This window comes from Oreochromis niloticus, linkage group LG16, assembly GCF_001858045.2.
Source record: "Oreochromis niloticus isolate F11D_XX linkage group LG16, O_niloticus_UMD_NMBU, whole genome shotgun sequence".
Lineage (NCBI taxonomy): Eukaryota > Metazoa > Chordata > Actinopteri > Cichliformes > Cichlidae > Oreochromis > Oreochromis niloticus.
Window position 1 is genome coordinate 22797266 of NC_031987.2, and position 27967 is coordinate 22825232.

General features: G+C 42.1%; 1 protein-coding gene across 8 annotated transcripts; it reads left to right on the plus strand.

Annotated features, from left to right (window-relative positions):
• Window positions 1-248: 248 nt before the first annotated feature.
• On the plus strand, window positions 249-27891 carry tbc1d4 (TBC1 domain family, member 4). 8 transcript variants are annotated; one of them, XM_019352544.2, is made up of 24 exons: window positions 249-1374; window positions 7941-8069; window positions 8160-8391; window positions 9496-9740; window positions 10750-10839; window positions 11151-11255; window positions 11361-11493; window positions 11628-11719; window positions 11811-11921; window positions 12614-12736; window positions 13265-13324; window positions 16149-16366; window positions 16816-16974; window positions 18495-18652; window positions 19359-19565; window positions 20507-20509; window positions 20891-21052; window positions 21200-21358; window positions 22082-22182; window positions 22292-22435; window positions 23342-23501; window positions 23657-23826; window positions 24496-24672; window positions 25283-27891. In XM_019352544.2, exons 1-24 carry the CDS (start codon window positions 988-990, stop codon window positions 25511-25513), a joined length of 3756 nt encoding a protein of 1251 aa, XP_019208089.1. In that variant the 5' UTR covers window positions 249-987; the 3' UTR covers window positions 25514-27891. The 8 variants fall into 8 exon arrangements, with proteins under 8 accessions (XP_019208089.1, XP_005475507.1, XP_005475506.1 ...); XM_005475450.4 differs by having other exon boundaries at window positions 16152-16366; XM_005475449.4 differs by lacking the exon at window positions 20507-20509 and having other exon boundaries at window positions 250-1374.
• The last annotated feature ends 76 nt before the right edge of the window (window positions 27892-27967 follow it).

Below are 27967 nucleotides of genomic sequence, written 5' to 3' on the forward strand. Positions count from 1 at the left end.
CTTGCACATGTTATCGAAACATAATATTTTGCAAAGGGCTTGTTTTTAAAACCCCTGGTTCTACCTGATGGAGGCGGTTGGCAGGTAGAATTACAACCAACGGGAGCTAGAACCAAGGGCACTTGTGCCACCGGGGGGCTGAAAACACATCTCACGGTGCCACGAAGAAAGAAAATTTCCAGGTAAAACTTAATGTACTGTGGAGAAAGGCGGAGCCTCGTCCTGTCACGTTTCGCACAGAGGCTCTGCGTTGCCCACTCCTCCAGCACATGGGATGGATGGGCGGTTCGTCACAGGCGCTCCGCCGCTCCGCCTCCGAGGCGTTGTGGAAGAAAGGATCACTGACGGGAGACTGCGCCGCAAGACGATAAACAAGCATCAGTGTCTGTATTTTATTGTTCATCTGCAGAGAGAAATCGCAACGGCGGCAGAGAAGCGTTTGTGCACTAGGATTTCAGGACCGGGACGGTGTAAATGCGCCGCCCTGCGTGCGCATTCGGAGACAACGTCCAACGCGTCAAAGACATCATATTTCTCTGGGTGACTTGTGTTTACACGGGAGCCAACCAAAGCCACGTTTTTGGCAAGCTATCTTTGTTGGGACAGTATAGCACAGGGGTGTTTAGAGCTTGGTTCTCCGCCTAAGCAAACAGTGGAGCGGGGCAGGGAGTAAAACAGCGAATACACAGCACTGGAAGTTCTTGTTTTTTTTTTAATCCTTGAAGGAAAATCTGAACATCATGGAGAGTTGCAGCTGATCGAAAGGGCGAGCACATGTTGGAGGTTTGTTTAAGCGCTGCGTAAACTTTGTGTATGGATGTGGACATGGAAAGTGTTGCAAACTAAACACAACTACAGCTAGCCTCGGTGGCAAGAGGGAAAGATATATTGATAGTGTTTTATTTTTGTTTTGGGGTTTGTTTGTTTTTTGGAAGCAGTATTTGCTCTGTTGTTGTTGTCATCGGGCGAAAAGTCTGCTGGGTCAACATGGAGAGTCACGACGAGAAGGAGAAGTCGGACAAGAGGTTCGCCCTCACTTACATCGGCTGGTCCCTGCTGGACAGGCGGACCACCCTACCCATGCTGCCGTGGCTGGTGGCCGAGATCCGCAGGCGGTGCGAGAAAGGCGACTGCGGCCCTGTGATGCAGCCCAGGGAAGTTCATCTGGTCCTCTGCCCCCCCTTCATCAGATGTGTCCCCACCACCAGCAACAACTCCTCAGTTTTCATTTTCGAGCACAAAGCACAGCTCATCTCTCGCTTCATTCACAACAGCAATGACCTCACCTATTTTGCCTATCTCCTGCGGGGCCAGCCCGACAACCCCGAGTCCGAGATGTCCTGTCACGTCTTTAAGGCCTGCGACCCCAACCAGGTAGGCCTGCTCCTCTCTGCACAGCACAGTTTTCATTACCAGGAGCATGAATGGCACCAAAGACCAAAACTCAGGCCAAAAAAAGTAACGTGGTGATCCATTAGGAACACACAAACACACTTATAAAAAAAAGCTTGAAATAATATTTTTTTTACACCTAAGAAGACCTGAAGCAAGTTTCCAGTAGCCTTAATAATATTCCAAGGGGATTGCAAATCAAACGTCCTAAGTATATGTGACTAAATTAAATATGATGTCATGGTGAGGCAAACTCATTTTTTAAGGGTGGACTGATCCTGTCATTAGCTGTAAACTCAAAAACAATGGGATGTCAAACTAAGCCTGAAGTGAAATGTCTCCAAGGTGAAAGCTGTACAATTTAATCTCAAGCTCGCACAATATTTGATCAGTCGTTGGTCTAAATGTGTTTGTTTTGGGATTAAGTATTTAGGCCACTAGATGGTGGGCATGACAAACCCAGTACCGTGGGGGGTTTTTTTGGTCAAAGTTAATCCATATCTGCGCCTTTCCCTAAGCTTAAGTACGGTGGCCCTGAAGCTCAGTGCAGCGGAGCTTAAGAAAAGACATATGTTTCCACCAATTTTGCACCACGAAGGGAAAACGATTGCTGAAAGCTCCCATTATACAGTGGCATTTTCTGTCTTTGTGTTGGTTTATCCCTTTTGCAGCATCATGTGTCAGACTGGAGAAGATGGGACTGTGTTTCCTGAAGTTGCAGTGCTCTGCGCTCTCGGGGCTGCTGTAGATCTGACATGTGTCTGGCGTCTGTGGTGTGACAACAACTGAATACAATATTGAGTCAGCACATTCACTTGCCGATCAGCATGCCACTCTTGAGTAATAACTGAAACGCGGTAAACAGCCAGAAATCAGGAACGTGGGAGTCTGTGATTGAATATATATTTGTAGTAATCCTTTCTGCTCTTTTCTGAAAAGCAGTTCATGCCATATTTTTTTAGGAAGTTGCTGGACTCCAGAGCCTACCCTACTACCCTAGTGTTTATCTGAGTTATCTTTTCTCTGATTTGGTGGTAGAGAATGTTATTTATACAAGATTCTTAAACAAACGCAGTTTAATCTTGGTGCCACCTCAATTCCTAATTCCATGCAACCCATTCTGAAGTCTAACATCCCTACTCATGCTAATCCTGTTTTCCCACTGACTCAGGAAATGTGCACCAGTAATGTTCACAAACACATATCTAGTTATGCTCACATTTTGCATTGATCTCAAGTGTGCCCGTGCCGTATCGCGTTTCCTGTGCAGGGGGCTGAGCACAATGTTTGTCTGTTAGTGAAAACTGAGGAGCAGAAGAGCCAGCAAGCTTAAGGCGTGCACACTTTCGAGGTCTCTGGCTTCTCTGCTAATGCCCGAATGTGTGTGCAGCAGTGAGAAAAGTATCTTGGACGTACCTCATTCATCACTATTACGCAATGAGAACTGGTTTGGCAACCAGCAAGCCCTGCAACGTGTGCAAGGTGGACCATGTGGAATGCATGGCTAATTCTACCAGTACTCTGTTGTCATGTACAACACCCTGTTGCAGCAACTGCTAGCAGTCTGTTTGTTCCAATTTCCATATATAAACAGCATTTATTGCGAGCATTCTTACTACCACGTTGTGCGTTTTCTCTTTCTTTCCCAACTGACTTTGAAGACACAAAAAATATTGCTTTATTTTTGGATGACAGAAATGGTTTCACATCTATTTTTAGTTGTAGACATGACAGGCCTTCCTTGTGTAAGGAGACTTGGCATCTATCGAAATGATGAGAAAGGTTGTAATGAAAAGACACTCTTGATGTCTTCAAGAGCACTGCAACTTATTAGATTCTTTTGGATTTAAAAAACAAAACAGTAAAGGAAAAGCCCTGAATATGCAGTTTCTCATGTATGTGTTTCAAATGTCATCGTGCTAAAAATCAGCTTTGACCTCCTGGACTTGAAATGCAGCCTCGGTCTTCATGTGTTTACTGTTAGGGTTAACAAGACTAACATTAACATGCCATGGATAATATTTTGCTAAAGCATCAAAGGAAAGCTTTGGACACAAGTTAAACTTTTTTCAGTTGAAGTGGGACATGTTTACTTGACTTGTCTGTGAGACTGATGGGCACAAATTCAGCACAGTCTCCAGTCAACACCACTGTGCTATTATCAAGCCAGCAACACACACTCAAGGCCTGCACAGCATAAACCACAGACCCCTCCATAATTTTTATTAACCTCTGCTCTGACTTGGAACAGTACCACTGTGGAATCACTCACTGGGTAACCTTCTGTTGTCTCTGCTGTGGGTGATGTTCATTTTCAGGCACACACTGTTAAACTAAAATAGGAAAAGCCATTGTCTACCTTTCAGCTTTACAAACCGTGCAGAGCTTGTATTTTCATCTATCATATCAAGTGACTTTCCCTTTTCTGCCAAGGACAGGAATTGAAAAGCTTTTTTCCTTATATCACGTGCACCTGTTGCCCAGAGAAGGAAAAGTGGCCCAGTGTCTGTCTGTTAATGTGACCAGATTTCTTGCACAATAACTGAGGCCACATATTTGTAACCGGTTATCATGATATTCTGTGCTTGCACAGTTAACAATGAAAGGGAAATTGTCTGCAGTCGCTGATATGTTGTTACATGTCAGATAAGCATAGCAAGTAGCTTTGAATACTTGAGTTCTTGGATTAACTTTATAAAAATTTATATTATTAGTGAGCTGTTTGTCTGGTAATTTGGTGTGACAGATAAGTCACAGGATCAAAAACAGTCATGTGAAAAAGCAAGTTTTCTCAGAACTCTATTATTATTATTATCATTATTATTTTTATTATTAAGTGGGTCAGTAGCAGCCAAGTGCACGGTGGGGACCCCATCAAATTCACCCCAAGGTCAGACCATGCAACGCTCAGAGAGAATGCAGAAAAACCTAAAAGCTACATATGAGCCTCAGTCGAAGTTAAATGTTTAAGTTCATGAGACTGTAATTAGAGAAAATACTGAACAAGTATGGCTTATTTGGAAGAACATGACCTAAGTTGCATCTGAGCAAACCACAAAACTGGAGCAATGCCCTTTGGACAGATGAGACCAGAGTGGCAATCTTTGGCCATGATGCATAACTCCATATTTGGAGAAAAACAAACCCGCATATCATCACAAACACCTCTTACCAGCTGTCACGCACGGTGGTGGAGGGGTGATGATCTGGGCTCGCTTTGCAGCTAAAGGCCCTGGGCGCCTTGCAGTCACAATGAACTCCTCTCTATGTCAAAGTATTGTGGAGTGAAATGTGAGGCCCATCTGTCTGACAGCTAAAGCTTGGCTGAAAATGGGGTCATGCAACAAGACAATGATCCCAACCACAGCAGCGAATCTATAACAGAATGGCTGAAAAACAAGAATAAAGGTGTTGCAACGGTCCAGTCACAGTCCAGACCTCAGGTTGATTGAAATTCTGTGGCATGGACGTTTAGAGAGCTGTGCATAAATAAATGCCTGCAAACCTCAGTGAACTGAAGCAAAGTTGTAGATAGCAAGCCAAAATTCCTCGGCAGTGATGCAAAAGACTGATAAAGTCATACTAGACAGAAAATTATTACTTCAAGTTGTTGCTGCGAAAATGATAGTGTGCACTTAGCTTTTAACAGGACTGCATAAAACTCTATGAAAAGTTTCTTTTGCACATGGCTGTGTTAAGTTTCAGTAAAATCAGAGCATAAACTTGTACAAAGCGAAAAACTGTCTCTCCGTGGAGGTTTTATTGCCAAGATCTATGAATGTTTACACATACACTTGAACTGGCACAAAAAAATGGGACGCTTTCCTGACGCATTATAATTTCCAGTTGTGACATCATCTCACGGTGTATGTGTTGATGTCATAAGGAGTTTTTTTTGTTTGTTTGTGTGCTTGTTTTTGTGGTCGAATATGAACTTTGTTCAACTTACATTTGTCCTCAGCCACATGGAAAAGCGCAGGCTATAGTGAGGTCAAACTTTAAATGTCAAGTGGCATCAGAACAAATCCTTGCACAGCCAGAGCCACACAAAGACGGATATTTGGCCTAAAGCAACAGCATAAATCGATGTTTATGATTATGATGTTAATAAGCTACAGTTTGGGGTTTTTTTCCCGTCTTTCTATTCAATTTGGGGAACTTTCTAAGAACTTGCATCGCATGCTTTTAACTTAAAAGCATGCGATCTTTGATTGCTTCTGGTCTGATGTGGGGTATTGCGTTTCATCTCTCGCTCGCTTTCTGTTTCCATTCTTATCTTTTTATTGACACAGTGATAACCTGTGCACCTCCAAAAGAGCCTAATTAGGCCTAATCACAGATATTGTAGGCGAAGGTGAGAATCCGCAGCTTCTCAGTGGTCTGGCTTAATGCTGCTGCTGATAATAGCAGCAGAGCAATGTGCCATCTACTGTAAGATCGGATGTTATTAGGGGCTTTTCAAGAGCGCTTGGACATGATGGGAGCTATGCACTGAGAGTACTCAGGACTCTAGCAGCTCAGAGGGCACTATTCTCGTGTTTGTTTTCACCTAAGCTCTAAAGCTCTGCTCGGCTACTGGTGTTTATAGAGAAGCATTGCTTCACAACTGCCGTCGCTTATACTGTTTAATGAAGCCAGCCTGTGATCACTGAATGTTACGCTAGTTTAAAGAACCGCTTTAGTGGGAAGAGGACGCTGGCTTTCCTTTATTGCTCAACAGCTTTTCTGCCTGCCTGCCTGTGCATGTCTCCCTTCAAGGAGCGAGCACCTTTGCCGACTCTGTATTGGGTAGATAACGAATAATTGATCGCACGGAGCGGTGCTTCGGCATCATCTTACTCATGTATAATAAAGCAGCTCCTTTTAATGTTTAGACAAATCTGTCGCTTTTTTTCCCCCCTTCCTTTGTGACAAAGTGTTGTGGTGGCCAGCTGTGGTTCTCAGCCAACGAAACCTTTTGATTGCCTCGACCTCGTAGTGTCAACGCTGTCTTTTCCAATGCAGAATGCACGTTCCCACAAAATGTAGCCAGCGCAATCCCATGTGTGGTTTATTTTTCATCCCTTGTAAGTTATTACAGCATGTTTTCATTTATTCGTGACCCGCGTTTACAGAGAGTGCAGATATTTGTTTCTGAAGCTTAAAACAATCACCGCGATATTATTTTATCCTGAAAATAAGTCGGCCAACAGTCTGAAAATCATTCAGTTTCTGGAGTGTGGAATTAGGACTGAGCATCCCCCACCCCAGCCACTTCCACTTTTCCTCATCTCAAGGCAACGCTCTGTCACCAGCCAGGAAAAGCGCAAGGCCTTGAGGGGGGAGGTGGGAAAGCAGACGCTTAGAAAGTGGGACTTTAAAATAGCCCCAGTAGCAGACGCGCATTTGATCTCGGGGCCTTTTATGAAAATCAGACACGGGCTTTGTCAGGATGTTTGAGTTCATTCACAGCTTTTCTTTTCCTGTTTGCCTGCCCTCCCCTCGCTGCGCTCTGTTGTTCTGGTCACACCTCTGAAGTAAGCGCCATGTACTTTGCTATACAACTTCTCTCTCCAGTCCACATTAGAAATATATTTGTTCAACTGCCTGTATCCAGCTCTTATCTGATCTGATGTGTGCAGTCTGTGGAGCTGCTGTTTGTTTTAGCCCTCACTGTTGTCTTAAACACAGTATTTGGCTGACCTTGGCTGCGGCATTAGTTCCAGGCACTCTGCCTCTTTTAGGGAGCTTTAGCGTCGAGGCTTTCAGTCAATTGTTTGCTGCCAAAATTTTAGTGCAGCGGTGATTCATTGCTCTCTGACTCCACTGCTATTGTTCGGTCCCCGTTGTAAAAGTATTCAAAGCCTAAATTATGGTTTTGGGTTTTTTTATCTTGTCTTTTGCCTGTTTTTTTTTTTTTTTTTTTTTTTAATCTTTGACTTGTTTTCAAAGCAAGCTGTTATCAAGCTTTAATGACACTAACACACTAGCTGCCTGCTAGTGTTTAAGTGCCACAGTGTAGCAGCAATAGGCTTATCGACCTTCAAGTCTCGAGTTTCCCCCAGCCTTCTGTTTTCTGTTCATTGCTGTAGAGAGTGGGTGTTCCCCATGGCTGCACGCCTACCTCTGACACCACTGTAGCTTTTGGTTCGTCTATTGTTAACAAGCTTTTGTTCAAATCTTATGTTCTTTTCAGGTTATTTAAATTTAAAGTCTAAATATGTTTATTTTTTATTTTTTAGGTCTTAACATGCATAACCAAAACAACAGTATTGATATAATTCCACATAATTTTTTTACTGTAATTTCTTACTTTTTCTTAGTTTTTATTTGTCATTTTGAGAATGACCTTGAACATGAAGCATTATTCATGTTCATATTTTACAGAACCTGACAAAAAGTTAGAAATTGCGTTGTTTTAGATTTTAGGGTCATGTTATACTCGTGCTCCTTCAATGTCTGAGAAGCTGGTGTTCCCCTCGACCTCCCTTAGTCTTTTTGTTATGGTTTCTCTTTGTTCGTGTCTTCCTGTTCATCACATCCTTTCATTCCACTTGCCTCGCTTACAGGTCCCTGAGGTAATTAGTAACATTCGCCAAGTGTCCAAAACAGCGCTTAAGGAAGATGCCAAACCCAAACAGGAAACCGACGAGGCCTTCTACAACTCCCAGAAGTTTGAAGTGCTTTACTGTGGCAAGGTAGGAATCGGTGCATATGCCTTTAGAATGGAGTGTTTTTAAGATAACAAGGGGCTTCAATGAATGCTGTTGGTGTTGCAAAAATCCCAGGTGACGGTCGGATACAAGAAGGCTCCATCCACGCTCGTCGATGATTGCATCGACAAGTTTCGCCAGCACGAGATTGAGCGCAAACGCGTACGACTCCTCAACGGTCAACAAGGATCCACGGAGAGCCCCCCTGTGGAGTTCCTCATGGGAGGCGAAGGAGACCCGCTCTCCTCTGCTCTGTATGAGACTATGGAAGACCCCAGAGGTCCTGGAGGGGAGGACGTGACCTCAGGTGGAGACGAACGCTTTAAACCAATTTATGATTAGGAAAAGTTTTATTGAAATGATGTATGTGTGCACAGCAACAACCAGTAACTTGAAGGCTGGTCAGGTTCACATGCCCCACATTGCTGTAAGTAAATGTTGCTACTGTCAGTTCTGCAAGGACACAAAAGCTGATTTGCAACTCAAAATCAAGTTTAAACACAAGTAGACAAAGAGGGACTTTACATTTGTAGGTGTGTCTGTTCTGCACCTAAAATGACAACATTGCATAATTTAGCTTCAGCCAAATAATGATTATAATGTTTGTTCTATTGGTTGGTTTACAGTGCTCACTTTGACTCAGTGTGGATTATTCTGTTGGTAGACCTTGTATTACACTGTGTTCGCTGTTATGTTGGCAGGCTAGTGTTCCAAATGGAAAACAGCAAGTTGCATGCTTTCTTTTCACAAAATGTGGCAGCCATCCACATTTATGTAATTATCAAGTTGCTGGCTATACAAGCAAAAATAGGAACTAGACTTTAAAAAAAACTGTAATAAAGATAAAAAATATAGAGGAAATATCCTTTAGTTAGTTTAGTATCTGTTAGTTTGGTAAAAACATGATTATAACTGAGACATTGATGGACGTGTTTATTGGAACTCTAAATGTATGCTTTCAAAAATCTCTGTGTTTTTATGGTAATACACGCGGTTGCTGAGTTTCCTAAAAAAGACTAAAACTGAAACTGAAACTAACAAAAACTAAGCTGAACCAAGAAAATCCACGCTGGAAATCAAGTGAAACTAAACTGAATTACAAACAAGAAGTGAAAATGAAATTAAAATAAACGCTAACAAAAAAATAAAAGATTATAATAACTCAGCTATTATCACGTTATGTTCATCAGGAGGCAAGTAAACCATTTACTAAAAACAAGAGGTCAGTAGAAAAATCTAGGTTAATTTAATGACTTGGTCACACTGGGTAATCCTGTGTACTTGGTAGAACATCACTATATCAGCTTGATCAATACCTAAAAGAAAGGGGGAAAAAAACGACTAAAAGTTGTAGCGATGTGATTTTTTTCTAAACGTAGGTGTGAGTTCATGTTTGATGTGTCTGATCCAGGTAAAGGTCTTCTCAGCAGCGGCAGTCAGAGCAGCCTACGAGGAGCGTTCCCCGAGTCCATCCAGGAGGACTCGGGATTCGAGGAGCCCCAGGAGTTTCGGACACGCTGCAGCAGCATGGTGGGGAGTCTGCAGAGGAAGCCGGGTGAAGGCATCGTCATGGTTTCCACACGCCGCCGTCATGCTAGCGCACCAAATCACGTTCAGCCTTCGGATGCAGACAAGAACCGCACTATGCTCTTTCAGGTAGGAGAAGTTGAATGAAGTAAAGGGCTGTGCTGTACTGCTGCTAATGTGTTGGTGTCACAGTGAGTGAGACCGCTTCTTATCTCTTTCTCCAAATGACTGTTAAAGTTCAGTCCGTTGGTTTGACGCAAACACTTATCAAAATAACAGTGTTCTCACAAGTGACTGACCTGGGCCCTGAACGCATCATTTATATCTTAATAAATAATTTGCAGTGAGCTTAAATGGATGTCCACCTTACGGGTATGTGCACGCAGTGTACAGATGGGCTGACCGAGTGTCTTATTTCTCATTGTTTTGGATTTACTCCACTCTAAACATACTCTTTTCAATAATATGAATGGCTTTTTTTAAGCTCCTCATGCCAAACCATAATTTGTATTGTAAAACTTGATTCCATCTGTTACACCAGAAAACCAAATGGTCGCTGGCCTCAGTGCTGTTTGTCACAGAGACCTTTGCATAGAGTCTCGCTGCTGAGGTTCACACCACCGCATATCATTTTTATGTGCACGTGGCTGGCAGCTATAATGTGTAGACCAGCTTGGCCTGGTGTAACTGTTCCAGTTAATAAGGCCGTAACTCCTGTGGTATTAAAAAAAAAAGAATAAAAATTGACTTCACCACCGCTCCTGTGATAACACACGGCCGCTGCTTCATGAAAAACATGTGGGCCGCACTGTGAGCCAGCTGCCATTCCTCACGCACCATGCCTATTTCCTCATGAAGCTAATTTTAAAAACTAGAGCACAACGCTCAATGTGATACTGTACGTAGCAGTCAATTCGCTGACCCTGATTTTAAAGCGCACGTGAGCGTGTTTTATCTCTGTTGCCGATCGGGTCCCAGAATAGTTATAGTCCTTGTCATAAAATGCTTAACATCACAGGAGATCCCAGTGTGTTCACACCCATGATCTGCCGTCTGTGTTGTTTTGTGAGAACCTTTCGTGTATCTATTACGTGTTTTTGCTTCACTCTGTGTGACCGTGTTCTCTCGTGTTTCATAGGTTGGACGTTTTGAAGTAAACCTCATAAGTCCTGACAGTAAAACAGTGGTCCTGGAGAAGAACTTCAAGGATATCTCATCGTGCTGTCAGGTTGGTGTATATTTACTGGCAATGTTTACGCTGAAAAGGTCTCTCTTGTGTCTCTGCTGCAGCCTTAGCAACTGGAATCTAATCACAGAGAGGCTTTGCTCATCTTTACACAAGAGCAGACTTTTAATGTTTATTCCTTAATTTAGTGGCAGATCTTTGTCAGTAATGTAAGAATACACTCCTTTTCACTGTTAGTGGTTGTTTAGTAATTAAATATGATATAATTAAATCATCATTATGGTGACGTGCTGTAAAGTTCCATAGCTATCCCAGGCCTCTGAGGCTAGTTTGTCTTTTGCTCCCATCCACAGGGTATCAAACATACTGACCATTTTGGATTCATCTGTCGGCACCACTCAGAGTCTGGTCCCAGTCAGTACGTGTGCTACATTTTCCAGTGTGCCAGTGAATCCCTGGTGAGTCACAGGAATTATGTAAATGAAATGAAATTCTTAAGTGCATGCGGCAAACATCTTCTCTTTCTTTGTGCTTGTGCGTGTTCGTTCGCCTGTGCGTGTCAGGTGGACGAGGTGATGCTGACCCTGAAGCAGGCCTTCAGTACAGCAGCCGCTTTACAAAGCAACAAGACTCAGATCCAGCTATGCGAAGCCTGCCCCATGCATGACCTGCACAAGCTCTGCGAGAGGATTGAAGGTAGGTCATGTGACCTGCGTCAGACATCCAGCACTTCTCTCGGCTTTGACTCATGAATATATTGATGCACGGTCTGTTTCTCAGAGTTAAAGCAAGTTAAAGAGTACAGCTTATTTCATCTTCTCTGTTTCCAGGTCTCTACCCACCTAGAGCAAAGTTATCCATCCAGAAATATCTCTCCCAGCTGACAGACAATGAGCAAGCTGAGATTTTTGAGCGAGTTCAGGTCTGGCAACAGAGGTGACACTTTGATATAAACATGTTATTTCTTACAGCTGTTGATTCACACTTGAGTGTTTGTGCATTCATTTCTGCAGAGACTGAAGCCTGCGTCAGACCAGGAGGAGAATGAGCTTGTGATTCTTCATCTGAGACAGCTCTGTGAAACCAAACAAAAGTCCCACCTCCACATTGGAGAGGCCCCTCAGGTAAGGGCCCGAGAAAGCTTACGGTCCAGAAATAATTTCCAGCAAAGTGGTGTTTCTGTTGAATAGAGAATCAACACTTGGTGACTTCACAGTTGTTGATTGATTTGTTGGTTTTACTGTAAATTTCATTTTGAAAAGCAAAAATAAACAGACAGACTTTATCCTTAAAAGTTTCTAGTGGTCCTTAACATGAAATCTGAGAAAAGTGAATTCAGACCCCTGATGGTTCTGAAAATCGCCTGCACGAAATGCCATAAAATTTGAATTCCTCAGACTGTATCCTAAGGTTTTGTTTTGGACTTTGTGTTGAATTATTAATGGTAAAAGAACTCCTTAGCTGCTGTCTTAAATGCAAAGCTTGTTGCTTCCATCTCCATGTATAGATGTAGATGTCCCTCTGCCTGAGACCTACAATGAACCACTGTTTACGTTCCATAAGTTGCTGAGAGGGGAAACACGACATTGAAAGTATGAGAGGATTGTGGATAATTGCTTTGGAATGATATACCCCGAGGGATCTGCATGCTAAATATTATCATTCGTAGCGCAGGTCTCCAGCAGCAGCACCGCTTCTTTTAAAGCAGTTAGCAGCTATTGGCTGTTTCTTGCAGGCTTTATCACAGGATCTGTACAGTGAACCTGTTTTCATTACAGTCTTGTTAATTAAATCTTTTTCTTTTGCGGTCTAACAGAATGCAGCAAACAGCTCAGCGGCAGGAGATGGCGCAGCCACCGGCAGTCGCTTCAAGCTCGACATTTTTAAGAATAAAGCGCGTTCATCCCTCACTAGCTCTCTGGAGAATATCTTTGCAAGGGTGGGTCTGAGTCTTTTTTTTAAACATGTTTCCTTTTCTGCCACTGCCTTATCTTCCCCATTTCCTGCCGTTATATTATAATAACCATTTACTTATTTCTCCCTGTCTTTTATGTCTCCGCAACGGACAGAAAGTACAGTCGCCATGATGTTTACCTCTTCTCCCAGCTCAGTCTTGTATAGGTTTCTGTTTCTGTGTCACTGTCATCACAGGGATTTGGATTGACCCATATCTGCCAGTGAGACAGCAGAATAATTCCTTAGCAGAGGCGTCCAGGAGATCAGAGAACTCTGCTGCCATCTGTTATTATTTTAGAGACTTAGCTGAACAATAATGCTGTTAGCGAGCGAGGAAACGTTTTCCCTTTGTTTCTTTCTGCTTCACTCTTAAGCTAATCGCTATTTCTTTTTATCCGAAACAATTGTGTAAAAAAAGAAAGTGTTTTTACTTCTTTTTTTTTTTTATGTTTTTTTTTTAATTTACCCGCTTGTGTTTTTATAACTTTTGTACAATCATCTCTGTCACCAGGGTGCCAGTCGAATGCGCGGCCGCTTGGGAAGCATGGGAAGCATGAGCAGTTTTGAAAGAGTAAGTGTCCTTGAGGATGAACATGAGAATTCTCAGAGCTTCAGTCGGGGGACTCTGGGAATTCTCACTGTTACCCCGTGGCTTCTAAAAGCATGCTATATTCCAACTGTGTCCTCGGGAAAGGGGCAGGTCGATAAGAATACTTTCACTTTCATCAGTGTCAGTAGGTGGATCTGCCAACAGTCTTCCTCGCATGAGGAGAAACGATTTTGTGCTGCATTTTTTCCCCACATAGTTTTATGATGAAACTTGCACTGACAAAAAGGCAGAACAGTACAAGAGAGAACGTGTGTACAGAGCTGCTAGTGAGCCGTTTAAGGTTGTTGGCTCCCTTGTGGTTACTGCTGTGCAGAATGTGGAGTGAGAGTGTGATATGGTCCCTCTGACTCCTCATCAGTCATGATGAGTTTAGCGGTACGCTGCTACGATGAACAAGTAAACAAGCAAATTAACCAAATCAGACACGCTTTCTTTTTTTTAATGGTGCCAGGCACTCAATTTACAATCTAAAGGCTAGGCTAGGCTAAACCAAACCCAACATAGGGTTGTGGCTGGTGTAGCAATTATTTTATAATTCTACAATAATACTACAATGTTACAATATTCTACAATAATAATTGTAACTAAAATGCCGATGCAGCACAGGGATGCAATAATATACAGTGGTGCTATAACGCGGTTCACCTTTCGCGGCCTCGCTGTTTCGCTGATTTTTTTTTTTTTTTTTGTGTGTGTGAAATTTTGTGTGGGTTTTTTTTGTTTGTTTGTTTGTTTGTTTGTTTGTTTTTTTACCGTGCATTGTGTTCTGCGTCCTGATTGGCTATAGACCATTGTCAATCAATCTCGTGCCGTGTCTCCTGTACAGTACAGAATGCGTTCAGCTTGTCAAATTTACATAAATCTTCGATTGCTAGCAGAGTGACTCTGAAGTGCTGTACTGTATGTTTGTAAGGTTTCTCCCCAACAAACACAAATATGTCATGAAACGTTTTGCATCGTCAAAGACACCTGCAGGTGCCTTTGGTTTAATTCTATAATACTGGACTTACTTTTCTACGAAGGTTTGAACTTTGAAAGTGTTTAAACAAGAGAGAAAAGTGTGAAAATGTTCATGCCTGTCTGAGGAAAAGTGTATAAAGTGTGTAGTGAGGGGTTTACAGCCTTAAAACATCTGTAATAATTATTAAAAAAATAAAGTTGGCTACTTCGCAGATTTCACCTATCGTGGGTTATTTTTAGAACGCAACTCCCACATAAACGAGGGACCGCTATATTGTTATATAACACATTATAAAGCATATGCTGTAGAATGTTGTGCAAATGTCTGGAGCGATCCTTCATTTTTTTATATTTTCTTAGGAAAATGGGAAATCACCATAGTGATTCAGTGAAACATACAAGGAAAGTACAGCATTTAAGGCAAAAACAGAGACTGTACAATTCTAATAAGCTTGAAAGTCAATATTTGGTGTTGTATCATGATTTTTATTTGGTATTATTACAACGGCCTCTCACAAACCTGCTGGAGACCTGCAAACAGACTTTAAAGGGTTAAAACTACAGAAAATAAGTGTTACTTGTTTTACTGAGGCCACAAACATATGAAATACTCTCTTCCTTGTAGCAGATGTATGACTTGTTCCACCAGATGTGTTACTACTGTCATGTCAGATTTATTGAAAATATTAACCGCCAAGTAATTATTAACGCCAGTCTTCAAACGGCAGCTCCAAGTGTCTGGGAATTTATTAAGCTATTTCTCTTTCTTTTATCTATGATTAGCCACACTGGCTATTGCAGGGTTTAACAAATGTAACTGATCATTTATCATTGAGTGACATATATCATTTTAATTTAGGAGGTTCAAGTAAAGGTTTCTGTCATTGAGATGTCTTTAAAAACTCAGAAAAAAGTTGCTTTGATTGGGGTTAAGTGAGTAAGTAGTCTTGTGGGGATTCTGTCAGGATGTGATGAGCTGGTGAAAAGGAAATCCCACTCAGGATGTCCAGTTACGCATCTGCTGAGCCACGTGTGGCCTGGATTTGTCTTCTCGGCCCTGCCATAAGAGAGATTACTGCAAAAGTCTCTGATTTGAGTAAAATTCTATCATCAGTTTTTCCTAAAATTAACAAATTGCATCAGCTGTTAGATGACATCATCGTCTAGCGTGATTTGCAAACAGACCTCTTGCAGTCTATAATGTGATCAGCTGTAGCCCTCAATTTTTTTTATGACATTTAAAAAAAAAAAAAATATGCGCATTGAAAGCAGCAGCATGACCTAACCCTGATCTTAAATAGGGAGGTCTCTAAAAGCATGATGGAAGGAGATTGGAGGGCTTTCGTGTACAGTTGCGTGTCATCGAGGTCCTCCCCTCCAATGGTGTGTGATGTTGTGAGTCACAGGACACTGGCCATTAGAATACAATAGATGTGGGAGTTGTGCCACCAGACATGAGGCAGCACGGAGTGATAGTGTGGAGTATAAAGTTGAACCATGGATTGAGGCTTGCTGTGGGTTGAATAGGTGAGTGTGTGATTGAGTGTTTAACTTGGCTGTGAGCTTTGTCGTGTAATTTAGCTTCCAACGAAACAAGGACTGATTTTTTTACTTTTTGACTTTTGCTTTCTGTCACTGACTTTTTGTTTGATTGTATGATCCTCAGAAAATTTAGCCATTCATAAAAAATATATATATATATATATATATATATATATATATATATATATATAAAAAAAATGTCATTAAATATGCATCACTGGAAAACAGTGAAGTCTTAAATATGACTGACTGCTTCCCGCCTTACACATTCTGTCCTCTTCAGCAGGATGAGGAATCTCCTGGTCACTCCCCCCCAGGTTCCCCTCCTGCCTTCCCGGACGAAGACCCGGAAGCTGGCTTTCAGTTTCGCAGGCGCGCTCACACCTTCAGCCATCCACCTGTGAAAAAACGCATCTCCTTCGAGGGCCAACTGCCAATACAGAACAAACAGACTCCGCTTCGTAGACAGCAATCCGTTAACCCAGAGCTGCTGCAAAGCAGGTAAATATAAGCTAGTTTACAGTTAATCACGCTCTGCAGTTTTAAAGAAGGGTTCTGCGTCTGATATTTGCAGGAGTTAATAATTTGTTATACAGATCCCCTCCCTTTCCCCCTTTGCTGGATTGAGCTTTTGTGTTTTGTTTGAAGATATGGCTAATGCTAACTTAATCATTAGAACTGGTTGCTTTACATTTAATCACGTTAACAGTGTGTGTGCACAGACTTTGTAATCTATTTGCAGCACTTTGATCAGTCTATAATCTCTTCACCTTCTGCCCCGCTGTCCTCAAACAATAGCATCACAAGTTTCCTGTCACTGTTTTGATCCCTCATGAGCTCCCCACTTGTGTTTTTTTTTTCCTTATTCATTTCTGTGCTTGGACCGAAAGCTCTTTGTTTTGTGTAATGTTTTTCTTTATTTGTGGGCATTTCATGTTTGGCTCGCCCAGTCCCGTGGCTGTTTCAAGAACACGCAGTGTTTCGGAGAGCGAGTCCTCCTCCTCCTTCAGCCTCCCCTCCTCCTTCACTGCTCCCACTTTCCTGAAAAGCTTTTACCAGGGCTCACTGGGTTCCCTGAGCTCCCTTCCAGACACTGGGAGCCTCAAGAGGTGAGAGGGGGGTGCTCAGGCAACCCCCCTTGCTTAGACTGAAATGCACCCCATACCGGGGACTTCATCAGGAATGAGATGGGTGGGAGGGACAGGCTGTTCTTTGCTGACAGTAGCAGTATACCAATTGGCTGTCAACACCTTTTTAACACCCAGCTTTATTGCCCTGTATCTCTTTTTCTGTATATCTAAAGCAAATTTGTCTTAGGAAAAATTATTTTTCATTTTTTTCCACACCACCTATGCAGCTGGAGCCATCCTCTTCCTGTTTCTCTCAGCAGGGGGATGCTGATGCATCCCTCCCTTGTTGCATGTGCATGTGCATTGCAAGCTTTTTGCTGGATTTATAGCCTTTAATAACCGTGTCTCACAGCTGTAACCTTCATCCTTCCTGACTGGTGCAAGAATTGCTACTCTAACTGTCATGTTAAATAGATTCCCTGATACGTTTATGTTCAGCAGTTGCTATTAATGGTTAGCTTCACAAATGAGCAAATATAGTGTGTTTGATACCTGATGGTGCAGCAGTAGGAGCAAGTTTTTGAGCACAGTTTACAATGATGATGAATGACACAGCACTGGAGACACTTGATCTAAATACTCCAACGTGCTCGCAGCCTAGTTTGCTTTGTTGATTGCACTGTATGACAACTTTGCCCCTTAGGGACTTGGCTAGCACGAAAACATAGCAAGAGGTAGTAGGTCAGGGGAAGAGTTTTAATCTGTTAAAGAGACAGTGTTTTATGTGTAGAACAATTGTTTTCTCAGTGCAATTTGTTTCAATCCAAGGTCACTTCCTGTTTTTCACTGCCCACATGATCCGACGGGCTGTTGTGTGCTAAACAAGCTCGCCAGCTATTTAAGCGACACTGAGCGAGAAGCGAAAAAGCTCTGTTCTTGTGCAGACTAAAGAATGCAATCTGCACTTTCAAAGGAACTGAATTAAAATTTGCTTAAATTTTCACAACCCACTTTTGCTCTGCAAGGCTGGTAATTGTACGCTTGTGTAGAAAACCTCTGTTGACATAAATGAGAAATGGGACGTTCGGTATTCAGTTCAGCAGCACCAGCCAAGTTTGCAACAATGTTCATCACGGTCAGCTTTTACCGGCATTTATTTGCTGAGTTGGAAGGAAACGTTGACTACGAGGTAGGGAAGTTTTTCAGTTCTGATTTTTCATTTCCACTTACTAAACCAACTTCTTTTTCAGCAGATGAACACACGTGCATGCACCTCAGCTGTGGCCGATGTTTCTCTTTTACATACTGACTTTGAACCGCTGCTTTATTAACATTTACACTGGGAAGGAGTTAGTGGCTGACACAGTATGTTGAAGTTTCATTCTGACTATTTTTTATCAGTCCAGAGAGCTTGTATTATTTTAACTCCATTGTGTGTTTGTGTGCTTAAGTTTGTGTGTGTGTCTGCATTTGTAAAAGGGTGCTGAAAAGAGAGTCGGTGTAAGCTGACACCTGACTCGTTTATCAGGTGTCTCTGACGCTGCTGTTTTCTCTCGTAGCAATGGCGAAGGCAGGAAGAGGACTCTGTCTGGCTGTAGCAGTGACTCGTTCAGCGGGGGTCTCCCTCTGAGCCCACGCAGGGTCTCCTGGAGACAGAAGATCTTTCTGAGAGTCGCATCGCCAATGAACAAGCCATCTGCATCCATGCCGCACACAGGTCTGGCAACTCGATCCTTGTAAGAGTTCAAGAAGCACAATGTAAAAGCTTTGTAGAATCCACAGATCTACTAGAAGGCAGATTGAATCTTCTTCTAAGAAATGACACTGCCTCAAACAGATTTTTAAATTCCAGGCTTATATGCGAAGACTGAGGGTTTAAAGAGAGCAGAGAGAGAACAATGAGCTTTATACCATTGTTTTTCCCCACGAATAAGTCTCTAACAAGGCTTTTGACCAAGCAGCATTGCAAAATTGTATCATGATTTTTATTTATGACTGATTTAGTCAAATATAGTTAGAATCTTTTCTGACTGAAGCCAGAAAAAAATAGTTCTTTTGACTGCTTTCCTGAGCTTTGTCTCCAATTTTGAAAGTCAAACATCTGTCTCTAAGAAGTGATTCCTTTTTTTTTGTCCTTCTGTTCAGTTAAAATTGGTCTGGGTTTATTGGAGCTCCCTGCTGTGTTTTTGCTGCATTGATGAGAGCAGTGAGACTGAACTGCACAGTTAATACGCTGTAAAACCAAAGCAGATCAGAAGCTAGAGCAGTCTGAATGCCTGTGTGCAGCTGCAGAGTTGAGCGCTAACAATCTGTGAACTACCACTGCAGAAAGCCCATTTTTATTTTCTAGCATTCACTGTTCCAAAGCTGTGACTTAACAATATATTTTCTATATTTACCATGTTTTGGATGTTGTGTTTCAGACGACGCCGAAAACAGGGAGCTGTTGCCCCTCTCTCCTCGTGCCTCATCTCTGGACCCTTTGGGTCAGCTGCTGCCCCAGGCAGGCGACCCAGGGTCAGAGAAGAAGTCAAAGAGGACGGCAGCTGACTACCGGGCTCTCTGGAAAACAGCTATCCACCAACAGATCCTCCTGCTGCGCATGGAGAAGGAGAATCAGAGACTTGAAGGTGAGTCTAACTAGCTAATTCTACACATAAAGTATAGCGACCTTGAGCAGAGCCTGGTACTATGACTGATATTGATATTACTGCAAAAGACTTCAAAGTGTTCCTTAATGTCGAGTGTATTTTTTTCCCTCAGTAACTGTTAGTATCTATAACTTGAAAGCTTGGATATCATTGTTAAGTTATATTAAGCTTGGAAGATATTTATTACAGTAATAATTTAAACTCCTGTCTCTTTACTTCACCTGTCATCTAAGCTTTACACTCAACCCTTACCCCGTACTCCAATCTTTAAAGTCCTGTCATTCCTAACTGAAGCTTTATGATCATGGACAAAGATAAAGGAGCTGAGGTTAGCAACTCGTTAAGCTCTTTCATTTTTTGTTTATTTTCAGAAGTCTGGTAATCCCATACTGGTTTTGGGACGCTTGAGCAAAGCTACATTTAGTTTTGGTTTTGCAGCACTTTCAGATACGCAAACTTCTGTAGAAGCGGTCGCGTAGCTTACAGTGAAGTCTTGCAATTTTCCTTTATAAAAAGACTGAAATAATAGCACCAGTAGTGCTACTGTGGATTGTCCAGATGCAGCTTTGCAAACTCAAGGAAACAAATAGCTAAAAAACGACATCCAATGGGTTATTTAAGCTTCTTTTCTTTTTTAGCATGTTACTTTTGGTGATTGGGAACAACTATCTTATTATAAAAAGTTAATCTTTGATGAAGTTACCCTTTAAAATGCTGAAGAAAAGACCTAAGATCATAATATTTTTGTAAATGCCTAGATCAAACCATAGACCAAATAAATGTGTTGCTTCCAGTGACAGACAGTAGAAGTACTATGTGTCGCTTTTATATTCTGAACACCGACACATCTCTTTCCCTTTGTTTGCTACTATGACATCAATGCTGGTCTGAGGACCTAACTGTGAATAACTATTTAATAGAAGGTAAGCAACATAAAAGGAGAATTTGGGATAAAAGCAGATGTTTTTGCATGCGTCTGGTGGCTGGTTATTGTACCATTCGATTCAGCTTTTTTTTTACGTGCATGGTGATCATACTTTATGATTTCTGTTATCTTTTGTACTCCCATTGTGCTTTTGTAAGTTTCTCCATGCCTATTGTGGCTTGCGTTTATGTGAAAAGGGTTTCCATGCTATCCAGTGATTAAAGGTTGAAGCCGCGATGCTTTGTATCCATGCTTTCTCTGTACCGTGAAATCTTTTAATCGTCATTATTCTTTGCTACAAATCCCAAATTATAGGGGCTTATTTCGAAGTCTTTTTATACTGAGATTTATATACATATTCATATACGTTCTGTTGCAGCGAGCCGAGATGAGCTGCACATCCGCAAGATGAAGCTTAACTACCAAGAAGTGAGCGAGTGCTCCAAAGATGCACAGGCTTTGTGGGAGAGAAAACTGACAGCCCCGGGCAGGACAACGGTCCCACAAGACAAGGAAGAAATGTATCGTGCCCTCTGCCAAGGTGAGAGGCACTAAAAAAAGGAAAAAAGAAAACCGTATCACCAGTGGCATGTAAACAGTGCTATAAATAAATCTGAAACTCCCCACAGGACAAAAAACATTGTAAGTTAACATTGTTTTTATTTCTGTTGTGGTTCTTTGTGTGCAGGAGTTCCAAAGAGCAGACGCGGGGAAGTCTGGTTGCTTCTTTCCCATCAGCACCGGCTGCGTCACAGACTCCCACCACGTCAGCTAGCCCTGGATACCCACTACCATGACCTGCTGAAGCAGCTCACCGCACAGCAGCATGCCATTCTGGTCGATTTAGGTGTGCACAGGACCACAAAACCCATGAATTTCATCGAAGATACAGATACAATCTATGCATGTAGAAAGGTTTCTGTGTCTGTGTGTAAAAGAAAGTACACCCCATGATTCAGTGCAATGTCCTTTGCATTATGGCCAAAGGACATTGCTGCAGAAGTCTTGTGGATTGTCCTGGAAACCTTTCCAAACAAGCTGCAATTCTTTTTCTGATTGTAATGAACTCAAACATTTAACATGCTAACTGAGGCCTATAAGATTTGAGATTAAGCTCTCAGGTGTTTTACAGCTTCTTTGAGCATTATATAGTCTGACCTTTCGGTGAATTTGCTGGTACCACCACTCCTGGGAAGATTGTGGTATTGTGTTAACACACACCTGAAAGCTTCAGACCAGCAAACCGATATAAACATCTGATATATATATATTAATTAGCTTCTGGCTGCTACTGAACCTCTGAATTCCAATGGAAACAGTAAGGTTATGCTTAGTTTTTGACAGGAATGCACAGAGAAACTTTCTTTTTCACATGACACACGCTGTATCTGTTTATGATTATATATGTCAGAAATCTGAAGACAGCCACAGCAGGTCCTTCAGCAAAGGCTACTGTTTTCAGAGCTGTCACTTCAGTATTATTGCTCTAAGTTTAATTTGTTAACCAGAAAACGAAAAATTCCTGGTTATTTTGTTCACATTTACACTCACTATCTGTCTCTCTGATTAGGCCGGACCTTCCCCACCCACCAGTACTTCTCAGCCCAGCTTGGTGCTGGACAGCTCTCCCTTTACAACCTCCTGAAAGCTTACTCTCTGCTGGATACAGAGGTACATACTGTAATCCCCTCAGTGGCTCACTTTAAGGCCTGCACTGTAATAATTGTTGTGAAACTTGGAATAACACCCAACATTTTTTTTAAATTCTTGTGCTGCACAGGTTGGCTATTGCCAGGGTATCAGCTTTGTGGCTGGAGTTCTGCTCCTCCACATGAGTGAAGAGCAAGCCTTTGACATGTTGAAGTTTCTCATGTATGACCTCGGCATAAGGCGGCAGTACAGACCCGACATGGTCTCTCTGCAGGTCAGTGGGTGGAATGAACAACGTATTCTGTCACAATGTCCAATGTTTGTGTTCTTAATGTATTGCAGGAATATTTGCAAATGTTAAGCTCCAGTGCCACCGCTGACTGCAAAGACAATCCTGTGCACAATAACACATGCAAATGCCCATTGCCAAAGGTGGCGTTCAGTTTAAACAAATTCCAATCTATTCGAAACAGTTATGCAGTAACAAATGCTTGTTACTGCATAACTGCTATAATGCTATATAATGCTGTAAACATTCACTTTTAGCTGTTACTTACTGCTGCACGAACCCTTGTGTGGGTTTTATTAGTTGCCAAGAGCAAACAGCAGTTAAGTGTCTCCACCTCTTAGTCAAACCACTCCTGCTCTGTATCTGTTAAACATCATCTGACCTCGCTGCAGTTAAAGCATCAGCAGGCGTGGTAATATTTAATCCACTTCAGGTAACTGCTGAGCCAGGTCTCTCTTCCCTGCAGGGTTTACACTTTTATTCCAAAGTTTTTAAAGTCAGGAGGAGTTTCGGCTGTTTTCTCTGCACAGTGGCTCAGTTTGAGGGAGCTAAAGGTATTACTTGCTTTCTTTTTAACTGTCAGGAAATTGTAAAACTTGATAACTGTCTAATTTTAGCCTGAGCTAACTTCTGCTTCCTTTTTCTATTGGCTGTGCTTTTGACTAATGTGTTGTTAAAGAGCACAGATCATCAAATGTCTGGCCGTGACGCATGTCTGAGCAAGTCTATAAAATATTACTGGTAATACTTACAGGGCTCTGTGTTTGGATAAAAGTTGGCTTGCCAGCTGGTGATTCCTGGATTGCTCTGTGACATTCTGTTAACAAGTCCTGACATAGCAGTTTGACGCAGCGTGTTTTGACCTGATTGTGTGTTTATGTGTGTGTGCAGATTCAGATGTACCAGCTCACCAGGCTGTTGCACGACTATCACCGTGAGTTGTACAACCACTTTGAGGAGCACGAGATCTGCCCGAGCCTCTACGCCGCACCGTGGTTCCTCACGCTCTTTGCCTCGCAATTCCCCCTCGGCTTTGTGTCCCGCATCTTTGGTATATACATATCTTTTTTTTCTTTTTAGATTAATAGTTTGCTTGCTCACACACAAAATTGGATATGATAATTTAATTGTCTGCTAAGCCCTACAGCTCGAGGAAAAACACCGTAAATCACTACTGGTTTATGTATTACCTTGCCTGTTTTTCAGATTTTGTGTTTGTCGAGGGGACTGAGGTGATTTTTAAAGTGGCCCTCTGTCTGCTGGGCAGCCATGAGGGGGAGATAGTTGAGTGTGACAGCTTTGAGAGCATTGTGGACTATCTGAAAACGACACTCCCCGCCCTCAGTCACACACAGATGGAGCAGACCATTGCTAAGGTACACAAACAGCCTTTTTTTTTTTTTGCAGTGCCAGATTATTAAACACACATATTAACACTTGGAAGTGCATCCTGGCCCAAATTTGATACCAGTGAAAGCTGAAATGTTTTTCTTTTAAACTGCTCTACATTCTTTAATTGTTAGCAAACTGTTTAGCTATTTCTAAAGAAGAACGACGTAGTCTTGTACTGTAGTTTTACAAACACAATATTTAAAACGGTGTAAATGATGCACTTTTCATTTGATAAGCCACCATATTTGTAATTTTAGCATGACTCTGAATTAAGTCCCAGTCACACAGGCCTAGAGACAATTCGATGGCCTCCTGGCAACCTCAAATCCTTACAACATCCATCAACCACTAAATGACTGAAATTCATGGTTGGTGTCGAAGAATGCACTTTGTTCCCTAGCGACTGATGGTTGCCAGGGGGTCGGTGACCAGTTTCTTGGCCTGTGTGAGTGAGGCTTCAGATATGCTTTTACCTCAGAAAGGTGCCCACATGATTTGAAGCTGTTTGTAAGATCACTTTGGTCTTTTTGTGGCTATTTGTTGATGAACTCTCCATGCAGGTGCATTTCCATTGACCTTAATGTTTTGGTACCAGAGTGTTGTACGATAACGAGCTGTCTTTCAGTGGCATCTGTCTGTCTGTTGATGGCCAGGTAATGGAGATGGACATCTCAAAGCAGCTGCAAGCATACGAAGTGGAGTACCACGTTCTACAAGACGAGATGTTAGAATCTGGACCGCTGCCTGATGACTCTGAGCGGCTTGACAAGCTGGAGAAGACAAATGCGCAGTTGAAAAAGCAAAATATGGAGCTGCTGGAAAAACTTCAGGTAAGGAAGAGAAGGTTCAAACCTCTATGAGACCCCCAGCCCCACCCACTCCCCTGCTGGGTGTTACTTAATTTTGGCGTGACTGTGATATAATTGAGGTAAACATTTTAACCCATTGTCACTGTGTGGAGACAATTTTGAAGCCAGTAGTAGTACCTAAAACTACCTATAGATGGCACTAAAACACAAGTTAAAAACAGTACCAATGTTTGTAAGACAAAGGGACTAAATGCTGCATGCTCTGCAGATATCGCTTCACTAATGTTTAAAGTAAAACCAGTAAAGTCACACCTGATGGTCTTCATATAAATACACGTTAAAGAAATATTTATTTACTGTCCCATCTGTCTCGTCTGAGTCACACCTGTGGTGTTGGAAATCTGCTCGTACAACATTTAACAAGTGCTTGTGATTCTGTAAGAAATGAAATCATATTTGATTGCACTTTTAAAAAGCTCATGTGCTATCGTGTGACTACAAGTTACAAATTCTTCCTTTTTAGACTTTTAGTTTAGTTCTGAGATTTTGTAACGCCTGCATTATTTTCACCTCCTGTTTAAATGGTAGTCTATACATTGTACTCTGTATACTCTATGTTTGTGTCCTCCAGGCTGCGCGGCAAAAGATTCAGACTCTGGAGACGAGCATGGAGAACTTCCTTTCTCGGGAGAGCAAAATGAAGCACATGATTCGCTCTCTGGAGCAGGAGAGGGCAGCTTACCAGAGAACCATCGAACGCATGCGCTCGTGCCTTCCTCCTGACGCCTTGACAGATGTAGAGATGACCCAGATCAAAACAGGGCCCAACGGGAAAGCCAAAACAGCAGCCAAAAAGCCCTGATGGCAACCAGGGTGCCGGCTGCTGTGGGCCAGACGCACAGGCAGATACCGAAATGAACAAATGAAGACTGTTTCGTGGAAAGCTGCTGAGCTCCACCGCATTGTTGTAATGCTGTACAAGAGCTGTACACTATTTTTCTTTTCTAAATGTGTTTTGTCTGAAGTGGAGACGTGCAGACTGTATAGGGAAATATCTATGTGATATTCGTCAGAAGATAATAGCGTAGTGGGAGGAGAGTTTCATCTGTATTAGCAAACAGACTGTTCCCATAGTGCATTGGAGCCACTGTTCGTCTCATCCATTTCACTGCCAGTTTGAAGGTGAGATCAAGATGTACACCATCCTTCACTTCTGAGATCTTTTTGGTTATCACAGGAGAGTGAGAAACGGATCTGCTCCTGCAATATTTTTTTTTTTTGTTGTTCTTTGAGCACTACCTTCATTCTCAGCAACACTACAAAAGTAGTGAACAGAAGGTGCCTATTGGCAAATAATCTTTTGGACCTCAGGGTCAACTTATAGCCATTACCAGTGTCTTTGATCTTGGAGTGAAGATCGCGTTGTTTTTGATGTCTTCAAACTTGTGTCTGCGATGGAAGCGCAGCCTCAGGCTATTGATGTTGCTTTGTTACTTCTGTTTAATTCACTTGAAATTTTTGTGAATGTAATTTCTCTCCAAAGATCACGGTGAGAATGTGTCGCTCCCCACCCCTCCCCACCTCGCCCACCACAGAGACATCTGAGCACACATCTGCCATATTAGGCTTTAAACTTCTGCGGATATGTATATAGTATCATGTTTATCTCTTGGCATCGCCTCGCTGCCTTCACGTGAGAGAGCTTTAGTACTCGCACTTGCTGCTTTTAAGGAGGAAGTGTTTCTTCCAAAGCTCAGGCAGGATGTGTGGTTGTCTGCCTTTTCAGTTTCCTGTGTGACTGACCGCGGTGTCGCCTTCTTTTAGCACAAAGATCAGACACTGAGACAGAGTTCACACTCCCCGGGCGCCGAACAACAGACCAAGGTGGAGGAGTGATCTGAATGTACATCACATGGTTCGCTCAGAGAAGAAAAAAGAAAAAGCCTATATGCGATTTTTTTTTTTCTTTTGTTTTGTGTGTAACAGCTGAATGCAGGTAGCTAGTCCTGTAGATCTAACACACAGTGGCAGGTGCTTTGCTGGTTGTCACACGTCAGCATGTTTGCATTAAAACTCAAGTGTTTAGGTGAGCAGAGCAGCAGTAAAGGAGAAAAAAAAGAACTTGAAGACACTTGAGTGTTCTGTTCACTGGTAGAGAGTCTCTCCTAATACAGGGTAATATATACAGTATATAGGCACACACACTGTGATGTGAACTGCCTGGCTGTAAGGACAGACAGTTTTATGAGTTCAGCGAGTGTCCCTGGCTCCCTTTTCAGTTTTGTTTTAGCCCACCCCTGTGTCTGACTCACCATCACTGATTCTGATTGAAAGCAAAGCAGTCTCGGGCTTGACTTCACTTTGAGAAAACGCCCTTCTGTTTAAACCAAGGTGATGTCTATCAAAGGGAGGGGGAAAAAAAGTACCCACTAACAGTGTCTATCAGTCTTTCCGTCCTTGGTGACAAGTTGCGATGACACATTTGTCTGTTTCACTTTTTATTTTTAAATGTCAGTACATGTGGGCATGTTCTGTGGCAGACAATGCAGTGTGTTGATGTTAGGAATCCTTTACCCAGAGCACAGCTGCTGTTCCACGCAAGGCTGACGAATCGAGCCCGATCGTCTCTGTCAGGGTGGGAATTTGTCTTGTAATTGATGTGATTTTGTTCAAATTCAGGCCAAACATTTCATACTTTATGGAGAAATGGCCACATCTTTACAGCAGGGATTTTCTCAATAGTTAAGAAAGGAAAACATATCAAACAACCAATTGTTAAACATCCATTCTTCACCACTCCCCTGCCTCTTTTTGCCTGTGTTTTGCTTAACTACAGAATTTGTGAATCTTAGAAATAGGTCACCGAACCAAAGATGTGATTGTTTTTCAAAAGCAAATTCATTCAATCAAAATGAAGTAACATCTGTTTGCAATCTTTTGGTTTTTACTATGACAAGAACTCCAACAGTTACCAAATATTGGTAATTTAAAAACACAAAAAAGGTGCATTTTTCCATCATGTTCATTTTTTGTGCCAAAGATGGCCTTTGTTTCTTTTATTCAGAGTTATGATAAAAGCTTCTTTTTGATATCTAATGTAAAGCACGTTCAGGTGCTGAGTCTTGACTTCTACAATAATGTGTGCATCACTGTGTTTTAACAAAAGACTGTCAACACGAGGGCTACGGAGAGGCAAAGAAACTGTCATGAATTCTTCAATAAACCTCACCTTGCCTTTTTTTTCTTCTTTTTTTTCTGTCTACTCATGTCCGAATCTCTTTCTTGCCCAGTAAGCTCTCATAAAGAAATCATGTTC

Coding starts and splice junctions, on each gene's coding strand:
- tbc1d4 (XM_019352544.2), top strand. CDS start 988: ATGGAGAGTCACGACGAGAAGGAGAAGTCGGACAAGAGGTTCGCCCTC. Junction 16,367..16,815: donor CCAGAGCTGCTGCAAAGCAG/GTAAATATAAGC, acceptor TGGCTCGCCCAG/TCCCGTGGCTGTTTCAAGAA. Junction 23,827..24,495: donor TGGAGCAGACCATTGCTAAG/GTACACAAACAG, acceptor GTTGATGGCCAG/GTAATGGAGATGGACATCTC.